Below are 21,968 nucleotides of genomic sequence, written 5' to 3'. Positions count from 1 at the left end.
GAATAATTTTCCCATCACTGGAAACATAATAGAAAGCGATCATATGGATTAAGGGCAGCAACATACCGTACACACCATAAAAGAAGCAAAAATAACTCAAAATGACATTAATTTCACTTCTGACTTGAGCACAAATGACTGCTGCCAAAGTAATTTGACTCCAACTTTTAGTTTTGTCCTTAGGCAGGTGCATATTGAAATCCGATTCCACAGCACCGCTGCTCTTGCTGTTTTGCCACATTGAAGGTACAAGGCAGTGAGAATGTTTTACACTCTGGACTCTGAGGCAATGAAGATGATAACGCTCACAGCCATTTGCTTCCCTGTCCTGCGCAGGCCGACCTCATGGTTAACTGTACTGCCCATCCCCCCACACTGTGTGAACTGCCTGTCCCCAGCAGGATGAGCTAGCTGTAAACCACACCAGGTCTATTAATTAATTAATGTACCCTAACTGCAGGGTTGGCTCCCTCCATTGTAGTGGAGCAGCTTTCAGCTCGGCTGCAGCGGTGACCACTGGTGTGTCTTTTTGGGTCCCTGCAGTGTTGTGGTAGAAAGGAAAGGAGATAGAGAAGAGCAGCAGACAACTGTGGATGGGAGGACGCCGTCAGCACCATAGTGACCATTAATCACCCAGGGCCATTGTGGTCCCGTCCTGTACACGGCGCCAGTACAGGCGGGCAGGCAGACAGAGAGAAAGAGGAGGAAGCAGAGGAAGAGAGGGGGCAGGGTGGCTGCAGGGAGAAAGAGGGGCAGAGAATGGTTGGGGATCAGCCTGTATGTCCACCTCAGCTCTTACTGCGGGGCTGGGGAGCAGTGCTGCTGTCTCAGTGCTTGTCCTCCGTGTTCTCCCAGATCCCGGATCCTGAGGTAAGAGCCTGATACATCACCGTGTCCTCCACAGGTTCTTCTCAGGAATATCCTGAGGGTTTCTCTGTTGGTGGGTGGAGGTGCTTTGCCGTAGCTTTATGTGATTCATGTTTACTGTTTGGTCGCCAGAGTTGTTGCTTTGTTTGCCTTACTGGATGAGGTGTGACTGACCATAAGTTACAACCCGATACATTATACGGTCTGACACGTTTTAATGGTTGCAAACACGAGGGTGAGTAAGATGAGTCCTGGTACAGACAAGTTGTTGTTTTTGTGCTTTCGACTATTGTGATCAGACCATGAAACTAGCAGCTGAAACCCATTATGTTTTCACAAAAACAAGGTAATAAAATAATGATGCTTCTGAAGAAAAAGGCAATTCCCTTTGTGGATCGTGTTAAAATATCTCGATATAAATATCAGACAAAACACTCCTTTATTATATTGGATTTTAAAATCATTAGTTATGCTTGTATATTACAGGCATTGGGAGCAAGCTATAGGAACAAACCAGCCTTGATATTGCAACAAACTGTATGTTGAATACTGTTGACAAATGTATGAGTAATCCCGTATATGAACGGTCCTGACTACATTGTATTTATACACATATAACCCTGTTCTGACATGTGACATTCACATCCAGCAACGAGCAGCAACAAAACAAACTATTGAGCTTATTATAGAAGGTCAGAGAAAGTACAAGAAACTCACAGAAAACAGCCTCCCTGTGGCTGCTGGTATGACGCACGCAGAGCTTTCGAAAAGTGGAAAAGTCAAGTTCCAGTTGGTGACAGATGATGCCCAGTAAATAAATGCTGTAGGCCAGATATAGTGTCAGCATGTGCAGGTGTCAGACAATGGAGAGACATTGTGTGTGGCTAATTAACTTCAGGTAAAACATATAATAACAATATAAATAAAAAAAAATAAAAAAACATCAGGAAAAAGAATCTAAATACTGTAGGTACATGGCACATATTTGTATGTTTTTCTTTCTTTACACAGGATATCAGTTTTGTAAAGTATGACTTGTTAATTGGTCCTTTATGTGTAAAATAATCTGTATCCCAGTGCTGATTTATCACTTTTTTCAAAAGTTAATTCATTTAAATTTAAATTATATTCTTCCTTGATTATTCCCTAAAGGATCTCAGAAAAAACAAAACAGAACAGAACACTATCACTGAATATGCAACAAGTGAAGAAACTCAACTATACACCAAACAAAAATATGTAATAAATGTGGTACTTGGATAACTAGAGGTCATTATGACTCTGCATTTCTGTTGTTTGTTCCACCAAAAGGAAACTTGAGGCTTACAGCCACTAATCCTGCCACATGAAATGCCCCTCGAGAGGGAAAGAATTAGTGTTACATCATCACTCTTGAAGCAAAAAAAATCGTTATTATTTAAGAGCGGTGCTAAATATCCTCATCAAGGCTAATCCGTCTGTGGGAGTTGCACAAGCACAGTGTAAATTCATTCAGACCATTTTCTTTTTCTTTGCACCCTCTTGGGTCTCCCACTGCAGACAAACACTGTAGGGGCCCTGAAGACTACTTGTACTGTCACAATTACCGTGTTGACTGTCTGAAGAGTATCAGGCGCAATAAACAACAGGTTATTTTGCCCCTGGTGCTGGCACAAAGGATAAAGGACAATGACATTAAATATTACACTAACATCTTGTTGATTTACTTGGTTGTAAAAAATACTTAGATTTACTGTCTCGAAAACTTTATATGCAAATGGTTATCCTTCATAATGATACCCTTTGCTCAAAATTTACTTACAAATTCTGATTTGTGTACATACTTGTGTGGGTTTTTGAGGATTCACTCATTTATTCCTTCTCTCCTGTAAAGCCTCAGTCCTCTGTGTTTACTGTATCACCATCTCAACTTATTCTTAGACCATTTTTCTATTTCACCTCATAATGGTGATATCAATAAAGGCAACAAATGTAATAAATGCCCATTTTCTGATCCATTGCTTGTTGCTGTATGGACTAAAGTATAGAGTTTCCGAAACAACCGTGTATGATCCAATCAAGTGATCGATACACAGTAGAGGGGGAGAAATCCTCCCGGTGGTTTTATCAGGAAAAAAGATGCTCTGCTGGCTGATCCAAGGCATATTGATCTAACGCAAAGACACACACATACACACACAGTGTTTGTACTTATTGTTCCCCAATCCCCAGCTCTGGAGAGAGGGGTGTTTTGAAATGCGAAAAGTGTTCGTTTTGGACACTATTGACTGAACTTTGTGCAGCAGAGAATTAAGGCACCTAAGACCATTGTGAAAGTTCAGAGAACATGCAGGAAAAGTCTGGAAACTGGCTTACTCAGGCTGCATGCCGGTCAGGTTTGTAGCGCTTGTCTGTGTTGAGCAAGGGAAGATTCAGGTGGAGACAGAGGCAGAAAAACCCACAGGTTATGTTGGTGTCTGTTTCCGTGGCAGTTTGCACGTAGGCCTTTCATTTTTTTTTTTTAACATTTTGCCCATGTCTTAAAAGAAACAGCTTTTCTTTTCCAAGTCAGCTTTGTGGTTTGGTCTTGGGGTGCTTCTGTTTGCCAGGAACTGTATGTCAGTTCAGTTCAATTTCATTCATCTAAATACACAGGAAAAATAACAAATAAAATGAATATGTCAACATTAGATGCATGCTTGTGGATAAATTGCGCTGAGAAGAGACTGGAATTACCACTGAAAACTTTGTCTATGTGACACTTGTGCAATAACTGGTGATTAGGGAATCTGTGCCCTTTTGAGGATTTTAAATGCTTCTTTCATATCTGAATTGTGTTAATGTATGACTGCAATTTGTACAGTATATCGGCTTCAAAAAGGGTTCATCATTAATTCATTTTCTCTTGAAGTCAGAAAGATAAAGAAGTGACTGAAAAATCTCACACCAATTACTGTAATGACACACTACATTGCCCTAAAGATCAAAGTATTGCACAGAAAACCAAGCATAATTCTTAGATGATGTGAAGCTTGAGATCTTGTTTTACTCCTTGAGGTTTGCTCTCTGTTGTTAAACCCGTTTGTGAAGATTTATTCATGTTGTGCAGATGCTTAAATGTTTTCTCTTTCCCCCCCTACAGCTTTTACCCACAGATCCCCCGAAGAAGCCGGACCCCGTGACCTCAGAGACTGTTGTTTTTTGGGGGCTGCGGTTATGGCAGGTCATTGGCATCTTTGCGGTGTTTGTCTTGGCAGTTGGTCAGTATATCGCTTGAAATCACTTTGTTGTTTATAATGAGAAATAAGTGCAGACCAAAGATGTCTGTGCATGTAATTACTCATCCACAGTATGATCATCAAGCACAGTGTGATTAGTAGTAATGGCACTTAGAACAGTCAAGAGATATGAAATAATGACAGGGATCACTTCGGTGTTACCAGAAGTGAGTCATCCATATAACAGCAGTAACTGTAGAATAAGGAAAGTGGATCTAATATTAAAGTAGTTAACTTACAAATATTCTACTACTCTTTGGTCTGGTCTTTGTTTAAAGGGTCAGTTCATCCAAATTAAAAATGTTCTTACTTTCCTCTATGCTATGTAGCCATTGATACAGTTTTGGTTTTATTTGCCCGGGTTCTGACATTTACATCTCCAAGTTTTCTGCTTCCACCTTGATACAAAAGAGGTCCATACAACTTTGTTTTTGGAGCTCAAAAGACTGAAAAAAAAGTCAAAGTTTTCATTGTCATACTCACAGTGAAAGACCCCTTCCGGTGAAAATCAAGTTTTTATGTCCATAAGAGGTTTTTTTTTATTATAATATAAGATATTAGCCAAATAAGCAGTCAACACCGTGACTGCATGTTTCCACTTAGGAAATGCAGTGAACAGCGAGGAGCCAATCCTGTCAACTCGCGGGGACAAGGTGGGCAGGCAAAATAAACCTGAAACCTTGTCAGTGCAGAGAGCAAGAATTTGCATTAGCACAACCACTAAGACTGTGCATGCCACTGCCGTTTATAAGCTAACAAACAGCGTAAACAAATAGAAGATGCTAACTACAGACTGATATGTCTGCTAGTTGCCTATTTGGGTGCACAATAGACGCCAACATCTGAAGTCTGGGTCTGACTGAGGCTCAAACATGTAGCTGAGTCTCTCCGATGTTTCCTCTAATTCTAACCATCATGATATGCACTGCTCTTTCACCTGTCACAGACACTTTGTCAGCACAGAGAACTAGAGTTTGCATTAGCACAGCCACTAACACTGTGTCAAGCACAGCCAGTAACAAGCTAACAAACAACACAAACAAATAATTACACTTACCACTCTGATAACGTCTCCTAGTCGCTGAGTTTGATGCAACAACAACAACTGACCGAGGCTCAAATGTGTGGCTGAGTTTCTCCGATGTTTCCTCCGCTAACCATCTTAATAGGCACAGCTCTTTCACCTGTCAACGTAACGTAATCAGTGGTGGTGGGTGGGGCACAAGGCCTGATCCAGATTTCTCAATGAGGAAGTAAGCGTACATGTGCTTCCAGAGCCAGTTTTTTCCCCCCAGTTCTTCCTGTTCTATGAGATTCCTCCTTTGCCTTCCACACTGAATGTCAGAGTGTAAAAAAATGAAAAATATAATCATGAAAGAAAATGAATAAAATATCAGGAGAGAACAAAGAAAATGAATAAAACATCTGAAGAACTCTATGTACACGATACATTATACAGAATATTATTACGTGACAAAATTCTATATATACAGACAGTGAGTGAGTCTCTGTGACTATGCAGTGTGTATGTGATCTGCTTCCTGTATGGTGAGGTGGGTAAAGGTGAGGGCAGGGGTAGTGGATTAGATCTGTTGATTTCATAGCCTGGGGATAAAAGCTGTCCCTCATTCTGGAGGGCGTATTCTGTGGACTCTGCTTTGGTAGATGTCCTGCAGAGGTGAAAGGGACACCCTGACGATCTATTCAGCAGTCTTTGCCAATCTCCGCAGGCGTTTGCAGTCCATGGCGGTGCCCAGTGGGATGCGGCTGGTCAAGATGCTCTCTGTGATGCAGCTGTAGAAGTTGCTGAGAATCCTCGGTGACATGCCGAATTTTCTCTGTTTCATAAGCACAGCCACTGTTGTGCTTTCTTGACCAGCTGCGTGATCTGGGTTTCATGTCCAGGTGAGGTAATCACTGATGTGGACGCCCATGAATTTGAAGTTTGTCTCGATTGTCTTATCCATGTTGGGAGAGACGTTGTTGTCACGGGAGCGTGTCTATGTTTCCACAGCCCTATGTTCCCACAGCCCTATGTTAAGAAATATGGGACCATAGGGTTTCCTTTTGAGAAAAATCTTAGGCCTTGTCCACATTAACCTGGGTAAATATAAAAATGCACATTCACAATGAAAACGATCTCCATCCACACTAATCGTTTTCAGAACGCTTTGCATCCATGTTCCACGGCGTCTTCACATTTATCCACCTCAGCAATCGTTTTTGTAAAGCATCGTTTTCACCGTTCTAATGTGGACCGAAGGGCTAACCGGATAAATATTACCCAGGTTAGTGTGGACATGGGCTTATGGGAACATATAAGACTTTGGGAAAATAGGGTCTAATTTTCAAAACATTCTTAGAAATGTGGGAACATAGGGCTAACCCCGTTGTCACACCATATCACCAGTCTGGCCACCTCGCTCCTGTACGCCACTTCGTCACCTCCAGTGATCAGACAACTGAGTGTGGTGGCGTCAGCAAATTTCAGGATAATGTTGTGCTTGTCTGTTCTGTGGTAAACGCTAACATGCTGATGTTACACAGATTTTCACCATCTTATATCAGCTTAGAGACATTTCACTCAAAACCATAAATGTGAACCTTATGGTGGCGCTAAAGGAAAGGTCAGGGGATTATCAAAGTCACCAGGATTCATCATCTTAGAACAATGAATGTCTCTACAAAATTTTGTAGCAATCAGTCCAGTAGATATTGAAACATTTGACCGAATGAATGAAAAATTGGACCTCTTGGTGGGGCTAGATGAAAATCAGGGAATCACCAAAGTCTAAAATTGCACTCTATCCAATAGTTGTTGAGATATTTCGGTTTAGATCAAAGTGGTGGGCCGACTGAAAAAAAGAACCAGTCGACCAACAGGCAGACAGACCAACACTACCACGCCACACTGACCTTGCTGTCATTGGTTTCATGGATGATTTGTTTTGTAGACAGCAGTTCCTACAGATACTGTCCACTGTGATGTCTGATGTCTGATGTGGGCTGTCGGCCATAATGGGAACATTGTTTCTGTCAAGTGCTACGCTTGAATTTTGTAAAAGTTTCATTAACCTCTATTATACCACTGTAATGCAGTGGATGCAGGAATTTTGGGGAAAATTGGGCAAATACAGCCAAAACTATCGGTACCATGACCCTTTAAAACACTTTAATCATACTAATTATGTATAAGATGTCACAATTAGTGACATGTTCTATTCAACTCAGTGGCTCGTGTGTTTTTGTCCCTTTCTCCCTCAGTTATCACTCTGTGTTGTATATTCAAATGTCGAATCCCGAGAACCAAAAAGGAAATAGAGGCGCGGCACGCGCAACGGCAAGCCGCCAAAAAATACGCCAACACATTAGAGACAGTGCCACCTCTGAATGAGCTGACTGAGATCCCAGGATGTAAGTACCACTTTAATATCTTTCCAGTATTAATATGACTATATTAAATTGGTAATAATAACAAGCATGAGCTCTAACTCTGATGTCAACTCTGGTGCTTTCCTGGAATCGCCCTGCCTGCTTTTTCTTGTGCCACAGTTTCTTGTAATTCTCTGTTTGAGGCTGCACAGGGCAACTTCAAATGCTGGTGGCTGCAAAGGAGAGAATGGGAGATAAATGTTTGAAAACTGACCGGTCATACACTGAAGTCCTGTGACATCAATAAACTGCTCATTATGCCCCCATACACCAGTCTGTAATTGCTGGATTTGGGTCTCTGTCTATGGGCGGAGGAGAATATTTAATACTATACTGAATTTTTAGTTTTTAATACAGGGTCTTACAGGACTTCACTGTTGTAGTCCCACTTTATGATTAAGGCTAAGAGGACAGCTGTCTTTTTACATAACTTCTTTTCTAGGGCAACTTTAATTACTGAAAATTTCACTGTCTCTTCTTTTCACCTCACAAAACTTGCTGCTTGATTACTTTACTTCTGTTCTGTGTTATGCTCTGTTATACTTAATCTTCCCTTCTCTTCTCTTCTCTTCTCTTCTCTTCTCTTCTTCCTGCTTTTCTTCCAGCTACCTCAGATGCCTCTGCAGTACAGACAGTCTCTGAGCAGGTCCAACCTCAAAGTGCAAACAGCAGCCAGCTCTCAGTAGTTAGGGTCAGCGAGGAGCCCTCCAGCTCCGTCAGTTTGCCTGAGACGGGATGATTTTTTTTTTCTTTTTTCACCTTTTCTTTTAATCTTCTCTCAGACAGTCTTCTTGGCTGAGTGACTTTAAAAAACACAGTGTAATACATTGGCAACCACTGTAAAAGTCACCTTCATGCATCCAGCATCCGTCTGTGCTGCAGTTAGTCCATCTGGTCTTCCTTTAACGCCATGGGAATGAAATTCAAGAAAATAAAAATGCATCTTTCATTCAGCTACATCACTTTTGAAAGCACAATTTTAATTTTCCAAATTTTGCTTGGTTGTGGAGTTGCACTGCTGCAGTAACTGTGTGCAGAAGAAAATTCAACTTTGACTGTGGCTAAAAATCACGACTTCTTTAGGGCAGCTGGACTTTATATGTAGTTTATACTTTTTGTAATTTGTGAGGCTCCCCTCTTTCTCAACGCCTAGATGTTTTTAATGTAAATGCACATATTTCGCTTCAAGTATATTTGCACGAAAATGTCAAGAGAAAATGACCAGTGGAAATGGTAACGCATGCAGCATGCCTGTCTGTTCTCTGTGTTCGTCTTTTCCCCTACCTGTCTGTTTTCTTTTCTGAGATTAGATTTGACTAAAGCAAATCACTCACAGTATCTCCTACTGCTCTTAATTAAATATGATCATGGATGTCAGCACTGGTCTCGTCTGTGGTTAACTGTTCTTGTTCTTACTTCTCTCTCTCTCTCTCTGGAATTTGGTGTGTTGCCTTGTGTGTGTCTAAGCCATCTCAGCTGCCTAGCAGTGGCTTTTTCAGGTTAAGATCGGTGACAGATACGGACTGACATCTGTCTCGTCTCGTTCCTCTGGATGATATATTATGCAGCCGTGTGCATAAATACAGTCATCGGTTATTGTGAAATTAATTATGGAAGAAAAAGCATCGAGCTGTCAATAAGTTTTTCTTGCATGAGAATTGTGCCAAATGAGATCTGCGTTAGAGGATGAAAAGAAAAATCACATGATGAAGCTGCTGTGGCGAGAGCATCCGTATCTCCTCAGTCCCCAGAGTCACCACAGAGACTTGATCTAATATGCTTTGGAGAAAATCCTCTTTCGTGACTATTTAACTAATCAACCATGTGGCTGGGAGAGGGGCTTAAGGGGGCTGCACTGACTACAGCCATTATAAAGAGTGATGATGAACACATATTTATTAGCCGCTCTCAACCATGAACTCCCAACAAAGAACACTATAATGTCTGCTGCTGGGTTAACTAAGGAGGAGGGGAACATAAATGTAAGCAAAATATGCAAATTGCTGCCTTTCTCCAGTGATTATGTCATGGGTACAACGAGATGCAACATGTAATAATCATCCGACAAACCAAATGACCACATACAGGGAAAATTGAAGGGATGCAGTGTCGTTGAATGCGAAGCAGTAAACATCTAGTAAACACAGAATGAAATTCATAATCAAAACTTTTTAAAGTTTCTTTAGAAAATGAAGGCTTGATTATGCAGAGGAACAGTACACAGGAAATGTTCTTCCAGACAAATCAGCAAGAACAGCACCCACTATAACTGAGCAGTTAATTAAATGTTAGAAATGAGGATCAAGAAATGCCCATTCTCATCTCCTGGATGTGTGCATGAATATATTTTTCAGACGTAACGGATGCTTATCAAATCAGAAATGAAGGTACTTGTGTTGTGTAAACTGTATGTTTAAACTGACCAAAGTTTTTGCACCGTTAAGATGTCTGACATTCCTCCATGTAGCTTTTCTCTGCGCCTCCATTTACACGTACTTAACCAAACCGTTAAAAGCATCGGGGATAAAATATGAGAAAAGGAAGCAGTTTCCAGTTTCACAGCCGATATCTGTCTGAAATTGTGAGAAAGAAAAGGAAGGAACAAAGTCTTCGTCTCTGTCTCTGTCTGTCATCCCTTTCTCTCCCTCTCCATCACAAGCACTCATACAAATTCAATAAAAAGCAGGGACTGAAAAGACAGGGTTGTGAACGTCACTTATACTTGCAGCATCGACTCTCAGCAGACCTGATTCTTCTGCAGTGCAGAGCGTGTAATTTCAAGTACGGCTGAAAATGGAAGCGGTGTCGGTGTCACCAAACTGTTGCAGCTCTTGTAACAACTCAAACACTCCCCTCACACATCTGTCTCCTCATGGCTCTGAATGGGCAGCGAGGAAAAGGTCGTTTGAGGTTCACGGCACGCCGACTGATGAGTGACGGACTTGCGAAAAGGAATTTGGTCCGGTTACAAGTCCGGCTTTGTTCCTCAAGGATGAAAATACAAACTTATTTTAATAAAACAGGCGATGTCAAGTGATATCAGTGAGACAGTTTCTGGCTAGCAGGAACATCCGTTCTGATCCTGACAATAAGTTATATCACCTCAGTCAGAATGAACTCTCATGTTTGTGTTTTTTAAATGCCAAAATGCACTGTGCCCTCAAAAACTATACCAGTTGTAGCTGTGCTGAACTTTTGACATTCAGTGATGGTGCCAGGGTCAAGGCCTTTTGCAGAAGGCAATGTTAACCTTTAATTATTCCACTATGGTGCACAGTGTGTAAATAGCAGGACACTGGGGCAAAAAAAAAAAAGGCACCAACCCACCAAGTTTGACCAAAGTTGGAACAATGTGTGAGTCATGCGTGGGTTTTGAAATCAGACATTTAATTACACCCTCCCCCCATTTAGCCATCACCAGCCCCGGCTTTAACCTGCCGCACTGATCCATCATCTACTTTGTCACAATCAGACTAGTAGAAAAAGAAACAGGAAATGAAAAAGGAAAGAGCGTACGAGCGGAGGATAAGAGCAGAGGACCGTTTCAGAATTCAGTCAAAACACAAAGAAATCTATTCACAAACATTCTGATGGTTGATTGATTATTTTAAGTCCGCTGGATTCAGACTACACAGTATAACACATGAGCAAAATCATTTCAGGTTTTCTCCGACCCCCGCCGGCAACTTCTGACATTTGGTCTGTGTTTGTCATTTGGCTTCTTGGCCTTCGTTTGTGTATCCAGTGTCTCTGCAGCTTTTGTAGAGCACCGGGCAAATGTTTGCTTTGCTACTGGAAAGAGAGAGAGAGAGAGAGAGAGAGAGAGAGAGAGAGAGAGAGAGAGAGAGAAGGAAGCAACGAAGTTCCATTGACCCCGTCGGGTGTCTTTCCTTTGAGCAATTTTCACAGATTTTAAACAATAGTTGTTGAAGTGTAAAATCACACCAATGTTTCTTGTTGACACAGTCAGGTGTAATTTGTTAAGTCTTGCATAGTTTTTTTTTTTTTTTTGGACACTGTTAGGATTGTCAGCTTTATTTTTAGGGGTGCAGCTCTCTTTTTGCAAAACTGTCTGGGAAATCTGATGCCTGAAAACAACTGCTATGGGTTTAATGTTTCCTTTTAATAAATTCCTTTCAAGGACTGCCTTTAGTTTTCATGAAAAAAGAAAAACTAAGAAATCTTAATTTAAACATTTGAATGAGGTAGCCTATAACTTGATCAAATAAGTTTTACATAAAACAAAGAGACTGCAGAGTTCAAGCTTAAAAGCTTTTGAACATTTAATGGTTCAAGATCTCCACATGCAGCCAACCTGTTATTATTTTTGCAGGTATAATCTTACACATCATCAGGCAGGTTTGGAGATATTTGCTTCAGTGAAGATGTGGGGACAGTCAGAGAGAATTTAAAGCAATAGTTTGATATTTTGGAAAATATGCTTTCTAGCCCAAAATGTGTTTTCTAGCCGAGAGTTAGCAGCAAAAATTGATAATAATATCTGGCTCTGTCCAAAGTAAACAACATCCAAAACCGAAATGTGAAAACGTTCTTGGCCGGGAACATGAACTTCCTGAAGTGCTGTCGTCACGGTGAATTCTCTGCTGGTTGCGTCACATGACCACAGCTTGTCGTTTTTATACGTTTTTTTTTTTTTTGTACAAATTAAACAAATAAAAGTTATAATTTCTTAATTATTGAGATTTACAGTTGCTGGTAGGCAGATTGTGTTATTTTAGAAAGAGTCATGCTGGCTGTTTCCTGCTGTTTCTAGGCTTTATGCTGGTTGAAGCTTTATGTTTACTGGACAGACATAAGAGTGTTATGAATCTTCTCATCTAACTCTTGGCCAGAATGTAAATAAGTGTGTTTCCCAAAATGCCAAACCACGGCTCTAAGTCCACAGGAAATATTTTCATTCTAAATTCCCCTGTTATTTTACTTGCTACCTAAATATACAAAACTAAACCTGGTAACATTAGGAGATATTCATCCTCACTATCTTTTGTTGGCTGGGTACATCCTCAGGGTGTCACCTCTTGAAGAATAATGAGAAAAACACTGTCTTCTTTCAACACACACACAAAGCTGACTGTAAACCTTTGTTCTGCTTTTCTCACCCAGAAAGCACTTCTAACAATCCCATTAAAAGAATAAATAGACCATGCTTATTAGAACAGATAGAAACAGATGTGCCTTCATTACATGCAACCTACTTAGCCTGGCTTTCTGTTGGGTTTAATTCTCCCTTCCAATTACTGTTAGAGGCAGGACCCTGATGATACCTGATGCCGCCATGAGGCCTTTAACCCCTCATTTTTTTCATGTTTTTTTTCTTGCAGCTGCAAAAGCAGAAGAAAAGGAGGAGGTGACAACAGTGTCCGGGAAAGTGGATGGTGACAAAGGAGGGAAGAAGACCAAGGAAGTCAAGAAAGAGGGCAAGGGTGCCAAAGAAGGGAAAGGAGATGAAAATGATGCTCCGACAAAGAAGAAGGGTGAAAAAGGTGAAAAGGGAGCAGCCAAGAAAGAAGAAGGTGAAGGAAAAGGAAAGAAATCTGGAGAGAAGGGAGACAAAGGGGAAAAAGGCGAGAAAGGAGAGAAAGGGGGAAAAGGAGGCGCTAAAGGGGGAGCCAAGAAAGCTCAGAAGTGAACTCTGCCTTCCATTGACAAACACTGGAAGAAAAAAATAATTTCATACTTTTCACCGCAAGCATTTTGGGCAATTTTTTTCTAAAATGATATTTGTATGATATTATATTTAAAATAAAGAAAAAGCTTATATATAAGAACATGCATTATGGGTATTTTGTCCACATCAGAATCATGAAAGTTGCAAAAAAAAGTATGAGTACAGTAAAATTATAGATTTATTGACTTATTCACAATTCACTGATGAACATTAGAAACCAGATAACATCTTCCTATTTGAGTCCAAGTTTACACTGATATCTACAACATGCCTACATCACCATGGAGTGATGAGAAGGTGAGATGTGTCTTAAAAAAAAACAAAACAAACAAACAAACAAACAAAACAAAAAAAACACTGCCCACATACTGTATGTAAAGCATGAAGACCAATGTCGACTCCACTGAGTACATTTCGGCACGAGATAAATAAAAGACAATGAAACACATTTTATACTTCCATGAGAGGTATTCGAAAACAATGAAATACAACATTAGCTCTATGGTTATTGGCCTTATTGTACACTTGATTCCAAAACACAATCATTTTACATGATACAATCAGAACAAAATACTGTATTATAGGGTATTAAAGTGCTCATATATAATTTTCCAAGTGTTATTTTAATAAAAGATTTGAATGCTCTGATACCACCCCTGCCCTTTTAATGAGAAACTGCGTTACACGACGGCAACATCTTTACTTGCCCAGCGGCAGTTAGTGGAAAGTCTGATTGGATTTGAAGAACAACCACCTCAGTCAGCTGCAGTCTTAAATGTTGTACATGTTACAACTGTACCGACAGGATATCACTTTATTATCAAGTGACAAGAGCTTCCCCTCAACCTTAGTCTTTTCCTTTTTTCCGTCATTGTGGCCTGAAGCCACCTCTAATTACTGTTGTAGCGAATCCACTCGAGTCGCAATCATGACCGGTCCCCATGGAAATGTCCCAGTTGGATCCAATTTGAGTTCCTTAAAGGCCCAAACACGCTTCTCAGAATTCTACAGCTAATGACTCAAAATCACAGGCGTCTGACCAGCTGTCAAAAACAGGAAGTTGTCTGGCTCAAATGAGTTTTGTGGATATTTCTAAAATGATTTTATATTTTCCTTATTGCCAAAAAAAAAGCCATAAAAAGACCAAAAATATCAATGCGTTAGTCCGTCTCTCAGTACTTTCCTACCATGCTGTTGTCTCTCATCCAAAAACCTATTTGTTTCCACTAAAAAATAAATGTTTAAAATTGTGTGTCTCAAATATTTTGTTTAATTTTAAAAAAAGAAAGGCTGTGTAATTTCCCCAAACACCTGGGCCCTGTAGCTTTAGGCAAACTTTACTCAGACAGGAGTAAATAGTGTATTTGTTGGGGACTTTTTTTAGCAGCGGATTAACACACATTTGGTTAGCTAGTGAGTATTTACGCACACAGGATGGTACTTGTGGGATTGGCTCAGAAAAATAAAAAACTACACTACCCATGTATTTTGTAATAAAGAAACATGTCACCCAATAAAAAGGTGTGGCTCATTAGTGTGTCCGACAATACTTATAAGTCAGGTAAATGTTGATTTTTGGTCTTTTCATGGGATTTGCTGTCAATAAGAAGAACATTACCAGACTGACCTTTAAAACATCTGCTTAATGGGAAAACAGCAAAGACAATTTATAAAGTTGTCTGAATTTAGTGTTTTCTACTCTTTTACGTGCAGTATAAATCTGCTGGGTGGACTTGTAACAGAGCAGACCGGGCTCTAACCTTTCAAAACTGAGTCAAAGCACACACGATAATGGACTGAGCAACTGGTGGAGCAAACCTGGGAATCAGGAAGGTGGGAAGCATAACTCAGTCTGCGTGAAGTCACTAAAGGCAGACGACAGCAAGAGGGACAAGAGTTGTTGCCATCGAACGGTGGTCACCAGATGTGAAAAAAAACTAAACATAAAAAAAACAAACAAAAAAAAAAACATGGGATAACACTGTGCTCAAGAGCAAATATTAGCTTTGGTCACATATTAGTTGGAATTTATGTGTGAGGTAAAACTCCATTTAGCTGAATCCGAGCTAAATCACAAATCCATCACACACGTTCGTCCAAACCAAATAGTGACTAATTCTGCTCTTGAGACCAAGTTAAGTCAAAAATCCAAGTGGAGGATTTAAGAGCAACAAAACTGCCTTTAATATTAATGGTCTCAGTCCATTGTTACTGAGCTACTGAGCGTTGTGGATGGTTTTCTCATTTGCCTCACTGCTGTTTACATGAAACTGAATATTTATTTTAAAAACTTCAATCTATGTGGGAGCTGTATTTCAACACTTTTATCTTGACATTTTCCTATACTAACTACCAGTAGCAAATACTTTTTTTTTTTTGTCTTTTTTTTTTTTTTTTTGGAGAGCGGGTGACTTTAAGACTTTTTGGTCACTGTAAACAAGATGGTGGATGAAAATACTGCAAAACAACCTTTTTCCCTGGCAGCATATCATGCCTTTTCTCTTTGGTATAATAGATTATGTGACCTAACCTGCAAACCGTGCAGGTTAAGTGCAGTAAGTTACAAGTTACAGAGTTCGAAATACCTTGTCTAATGCTTCATTAAATGCTAGTCTGAATGCCCTCTGTCACCTGTAAATGTATTCACCAGTTTTGATTTGGACAATGTACATAATCAAATATTGCAAACATTCCGTAAACAAACACATGAAAAAAAAAAATTATATACACTGAAACATAGCTTTATAACATATCCATACACATGAACACTATTAGCTCACAATTAGAATGTATTTCTGATCTTTGTAAACATTGTGACTTGTATATATACATCAAAAAGCAGCATAACACTGGACCATCTGTGAAAATTTCTGTGTGTTTTTCATCTCTGGGTTTTCCTTCATATCCACCACAAATGTCGCTCTTGGAATTTCCAGGGGAATTTGAGATTTTCTTGGATTCCTCATTTAATTAACATTCCACTGAAATATATGACCGTTTCCTGCGCCCTGTGTTTTTTTAAATGGGGGGTCTCTTCCTTTGAAAACTTAGCGAGAACACTTGATACTATTTCTGTCAGATTTCTATTAAGGACCTCTTTACCTCAGCTGACACTCAACCCAAAGAAAGAGACAGTCCTCAAAGAGATATTCTTACTTTGGCATCGTTTTGTGTGTGTGTGTGTGTGTGTGTGTGTGTGTGTATCTTGTGTGTGTGTTTTGTTAGAGAATTTGAATATGAAACATTCATTTGAACTCTTCGAAATCTGTTGCAATCAGAGAGATGAATACCGGGTCTTTCTAAACAGCAGAGACTGTACAATGTTTTTTTGAAAACAAGAATATTTTAACACAGCCTTATATAACCTACCAACATCCTCTGGAGAGAAATGCTGACCATGCTAAAACACCACTTTAAACGTATAAAAATAGGTGTGCAACAACAGAGGACTTCAATTACCTGAGTACCTTCCCTTTTACACTGAAGTGGATTTAAGTCAATGCAGAACAAATGAGAAACCGTGCCAGAAAACATGAACAGATCCCTCAAAATAGTAGCATTAATAATTTTTTTGGAAGCCGAGCCCACACGTCGTCTACTCACACTGACTTAATGTGAAACCTTGCTGATGAAATTGCCCACACATGTGCCACTAAGTGCACTCAAAATCCACCTGGCTTTACATAGGTGATTAAGGCTGTTCCTGGCAACTACTGCAACTAACTAACCTCAGTTTGATTTATGCACAAGAGCTGAGCAACAAGACATCTGCCAAAAAAGCAAACAGAAAACTCGATGGCAGTGGGAAAGAAGTAAGAAACGGCAGTCTGTTTTCAGCCTTTTACACATTCACTGTGGCAGGTGGTTGTTGAAAGAGTTGAGAGTGTTTGCCACAACAATGAGGGTCATCATCCCTCAAATAAAGGTGGCCCAGCTCACAAAAGTGATACACCCTTTTTTCTTTTTTTTCTTTTTTTTTTTTTTTTTGTTACCTTGAGCCTCATTGGTTGCCAAAGTTCTGGCTCGATTCACAGGAGAAAAAAAACTGGCAGACCATCCTGAGACTGTGTTATGATTTGTTTTTTTTTTTTTGTTTTTTTTTTCCAGTTTTCATCCCTATACACAGCGGTCACATGACCGTCTCCCTCTCCTCCTCGACCACGGGCGAGGGTTTCTCGTCCTCGCAGGGCCGCGTGTGAGCAGAATGCTCCTCCTCGGGGATGTGGAGCTCCTGTCCCGACGAAGGTATCGAGTTCTCTGAGACGGAGCCGTTCTTCACGTACCCGGGGAGGTTCCTGTGCCCGTTCACAGGCACCGGTCCCAGCCTCGTGGTGAGGTGGAGGGCCAGCGGTCCTCTGGCAGTGACGTTGGTAACACTGGTGTGTGATACCATAGGTCCATAGCTGTAAGTGTTACTGCCACTCCGAGCTTTTCTTTTGAAGTCCAGTGCCAGAGTTCTCCTGCTCCAGGACTTTTTGATCTCAGCTTGAACCTTAGGAGAGAAGAAGTTATTTAGCCACGAAAGAGCTTAAATATTATGCAGGAGTTTTTACTGTAAAATGCAAAACTTTATGAGTCCTTACCTCTCCGTTGCAAAAGCAGTATATAATTGCAACTAAGAATCCCTGGAAAAGAGAAGATAAGAGATATCTTTAGTGTGGAGATAATATGACATTTAAGCCGTATACATTGATATTTCCTATGGTATTTTAAATCATCAGCCACCCTTCTCTTCCTCTTTATCTTAATTAAGATCCAACTGCAACCAAATACCTCATCATAAAGTAACTAATAGATAATTGATCCCTCTTCCTTTTATTAACGAGTCGCTGACAGTGTTTTCAGTGATAAAGACATGTTGACCTTGAGGACATGTAAAATCCTTATCAGGTCAGTCAGATTTTTTCATCTTGAAAGCACATATTAATATTAATGGCCCGCAGAGCGGACAGTAACATTTCTACCACAGCAGCTTCACCTGGAAGGAGTTAAACAGCATCTCATAGTGCATCTGGATCAGCCAGGGAACTCCAGACACCTCTGTGTACGGCATGGCGTTGAATATGATGTAGTGGACACCAAACAGTGGCATCAGCACCAGCGTGGACTTCAACAGTTTTCTGTAACAGCAGAGGAACGTTTTTGTAATCTTAACAAAATATTATACGGTCAGTTTGCCGAACCTTCAGCACATTATAGAACTAAAACATCTAATTTGTGCATGTTAATTCAATTATTCATTCATTCATTTTGTTTAACTATTGCTTCACTTTTTATGGCTTCACTTAAGCAATAAATTATTTCTGGTTTGGTGTTAAAACAATTAGTTGATTAATTAATTAGTCCCAGTACTTCAATTATTTTCTGTTGTTTAAGTTTAAGTGAACTTTAAGTCATTTATGAGCAAAAATGCTAAACATTCTCTGTTTCCATCTTTTCGAATGTGAGGATCTGCTCCTTTTTTTTTTCATTTAAAGTCTTTATAAATTCAAAATCTGTGAGTCACATGAAACAAGCAATTTAAAGACCTTCACCTGAGACCCTACAACTGACAACAGCATTTTTTACTATTTTCTATTACTCGTTGAGATTATAAAATAGATTACATAATACATAATAAGAGGCTGATTAATCTGTAATGATAACAATCATTACTTGCAGCCTTTGGTTCATGACAGTGAAGGGTCATTATTATGTATCACTGCAATCTTCGCTGCAATTTTCGATCCTGCCTCATCATTCATGGCTTCATCATGCTGGCAGTGGTGCAGGATATTAATATCTGATATGATGAATTAATCAAAATAAGCGGCTGCTCTAGTAAAATTTTGAATTGAAAATAATAATTTTGCACAATGCTAGTCCTCAGTACCTGTACTGTTGCCTTGTGTCACACCTTCCAGCGTTTGTTTCTCGTAATTTAGTTGCCAAGACTCTGATGATGTTCAGAAATAACATAAAATTAACCTGGAAAAAAAATAGAAACACAAATATATGATTGGGTGTCACTGGAAACATAATAAGGTGTCTTATCCAACAGCTGTTATGCCACAGGTGCAGTGAAACACTGTCATTTCCTGCACAGCAGGGGAAAGGTGCAAACAGCGAGCGCGTACTCACCACTACAGCCGCCAGGATAGGCACTTGATATATCCATTTCAAATTGCCTGCACTTAAGTCCCAACACCTGCAGCAGATAAACAACAACACAGGGATCAGCGAGAGATAAGTAAGGATCAAGGTGGCAGATGTGATGATCCAGGATCCCTCTGTTCCACTCTGGTGTCTCTAATGATCACTGCCATCAGATAGAGATTCAGCCAGGTCACTGACTCCATTTAGATTCATCTGAAAGTGCTAGACACAAGTATCATATGAAGCCATACAGACATGAATTCAATTTGTCAAAATAAATGTTTACATGATTTGATTCCGGCCTTAATCCCTAATGAATTGATTCATTACCCCAGAATTTGGCCTTCATGTTCAAGGCTTTTGCAGTTCTGGAAAGATTTTTTTACTTTGTGCCAATGAATTGAAATAACAAAATCTGTGCCTTAAGCTACCACCGAGGACATTGAGGTCATCTCCTCTGTATTTATTCCTGTCTATGTGTGGCTTTTAGCAGCAAGAAAGATTCATAAATCTTTTGACAAAAAGCATAGATCGTGCTTGATTTAGGTCAATTTTAACCAATACGACACCCATAGTCGATAGATTGGAATTTTTAACCAAATGCCTGCCATTACTTCTTACTCCATACTACCAATGACCGAGCTGTGGTTATTAGCATGCTTGGTTTGTTTTCTTGCCCATGAAGCTGTTCTGCTGCTGCTCTTCTGCTGACGACGAAGAGAAATATGTGGTTTAGTTCCACTAGACAGCTGCTGGATACCAGCTTAGCTGTAAGCTCTCAGCTCCAGATTCCTCAGTGCTCGACCGTGGTACGGTACCAATGTGGAGGCGGCAGATAGTGCCAGTCAGAAGGGGCTGTGGGTCCAGTAAGATTGCCTGAGGCAGCCATTCAGAAGTAGAAGGTGACTCCACTTCTTTTTCCTCAGCTTTCAACCCTGTCCTCAACCTTTACTACAGAAGCTTGAGGTATGTTTGGTTGGAAAATACTGATATATTTAAATTTCACCATTTAAGCCTTCAGAATTTAGACCGGTTTATACATCATTGCGTGGACAGTTATTTTTGTTGAAGGAAACTTTCCACAGACACTCAGCAAAATAAAACCACTGCTGCAAAACTTACTTCATCATTGACTCTGTTTGCACGTGCCCCCTTTGCCTTAAGAAACCAGTGACCTTAGTATTTCTGCATTAACGTTTAACAAGAATAATGTCTCATTATTTGTGCAGATCACTTACTCGGTGTCTGCAAACATGGCTCTCACAGTTGCCCAAACTGTCACAAACATAGCCGGTACTCCTGAGAAATAAAAGAGAAAATAAAATATTATAATAATTAAAAAAAAAAAAAAAAATTTAAGAAAGTACTTTAAAAGATTCCAAAATAAATCCATAATTTGCTAGGCAGGCAGAACCTGGGGAGCACAGCATCCACATTGTATGCGCTGTGCTTATGTAACTTATACGCACAGTGTGTACAATGCAGGAACTGTAAAGCCCATATTCATGAGTGTGTGTCTTTACACAGTTTTCCACTGTTTTCATTTGCTTATCAATAAAATATCAGCAAGAGACTTGACAGTGCCTCCCATTTTATTTTTCTTCAAACTTCTTTGCATACTAATTAGACCATCAAAAATTAAATACCTTACATAATATTTAATTCGCATCACACTAAGCCTAATATTCATATTGTAATCACGTGCATGCAGGCGGAATGTAAATGAAGCGGGACTCACCCCAACCAATCAGAGTAAATCCCCATAGATACTTTCTGTCTGAGAAGAAGGTCATGAAGATGAGGCTATGAAGGTACAGACCCTCTACGAGGATCCAGTAGTAATTGGTCGCCAGAAAGTACATGAACAAGGTCACGACCACCTTGCAGCCAATCTAGACACAAACAGCACACAAGGAGAACAGATGCAATCAATCCCCACACTGACAAAACATCACACCTGCTGAATACTTGTTGAAATGCTGTCTCTCACAATGCTGCAGTAGCGCCACAGTAAAGCCAGTGAGATTTGAGCTCGAACTACAGACAAGACTGATGCTTTTTCATAATCTTCCACTTAATGTAATTACGTTGATTAATTCTGATTCTGTCTGCAGGGAGCACAGCTGTCGGGGTATACAGTCCGGAGGGAGCCCGAAGACTCCAACAACACACAACACACCCTTTAAAACACAATAACACCTACACTGCAGTTACACACAACATTAAACAGCTGCGAGTGAACAACGCATTTCTGGAAGTGGGGAATGTATTCAGATTACTGAACACACACACCCTGATGTAACCTGAAATACAGTATAATCCATTAATTCAGGTTCAGAATGCTGCTGCTAAAGTCTTCACTGAGACCAAGAAAGAATGATGTTTTTGAGCTCTCAGTTCTTTTAAATCAAAGCTTAACACTTTTCTGTTTGCTTGTGTCTTTTACGATCTATTTGTTTTATTCAGTTTTCATTCATCTTATTTTGTGTTCATCCTTTATGTGTCTTGCCTTGTGTCTCTTTTATCTTTTGTCTTAATTCTTTTTGAAACGTGCTACCCAAGGATTCCTTATATGACTCAAGGTCAGT

The 21,968-nt window shown here is 39.9% G+C and overlaps 2 protein-coding genes across 2 annotated transcripts in view; one reads left to right on the top strand and one right to left on the bottom strand.

The window, feature by feature from the left end:
• The first annotated feature begins 759 nt into the window (after positions 1-759).
• On the top strand, positions 760-13,206 carry tmie (transmembrane inner ear). Its single transcript, XM_022758256.1, has 4 exons — positions 760-870; positions 3,989-4,106; positions 7,389-7,538; positions 12,899-13,206. Exons 1-4 carry the CDS (start codon positions 760-762, stop codon positions 13,204-13,206), a joined length of 687 nt encoding a protein of 228 aa, XP_022613977.1.
• Positions 13,207-16,871: 3,665 nt separating this feature from the next.
• The window catches only part of pth1r (parathyroid hormone 1 receptor), a 44,167-nt gene continuing 39,070 nt past the window's right edge, over positions 16,872-21,968 (bottom strand). Inside the window, exons 7-13 of the mRNA XM_022758123.1 lie at positions 21,119-21,272; positions 20,619-20,679; positions 19,366-19,432; positions 19,118-19,212; positions 18,224-18,365; positions 17,829-17,870; positions 16,872-17,737 (exon numbers count right to left, since the gene is read on the bottom strand). Of these exons, the coding sequence (XP_022613844.1) occupies positions 17,375-17,737; positions 17,829-17,870; positions 18,224-18,365; positions 19,118-19,212; positions 19,366-19,432; positions 20,619-20,679; positions 21,119-21,272 (924 nt within the window). The 3' untranslated portion in view covers positions 16,872-17,374. The remainder of the gene's footprint in view (positions 17,738-17,828; positions 17,871-18,223; positions 18,366-19,117; positions 19,213-19,365; positions 19,433-20,618; positions 20,680-21,118; positions 21,273-21,968) is intronic.

The sequence above is a fragment of the Seriola dumerili genome, unplaced genomic scaffold, assembly GCF_002260705.1.
Source record: "Seriola dumerili isolate Sdu_G_001 unplaced genomic scaffold, Sdu_1.0 BDQW01000291.1, whole genome shotgun sequence".
NCBI lineage: Eukaryota > Metazoa > Chordata > Actinopteri > Carangiformes > Carangidae > Seriola > Seriola dumerili.
This window is presented reverse-complemented; position numbering and strand designations above follow the sequence as displayed.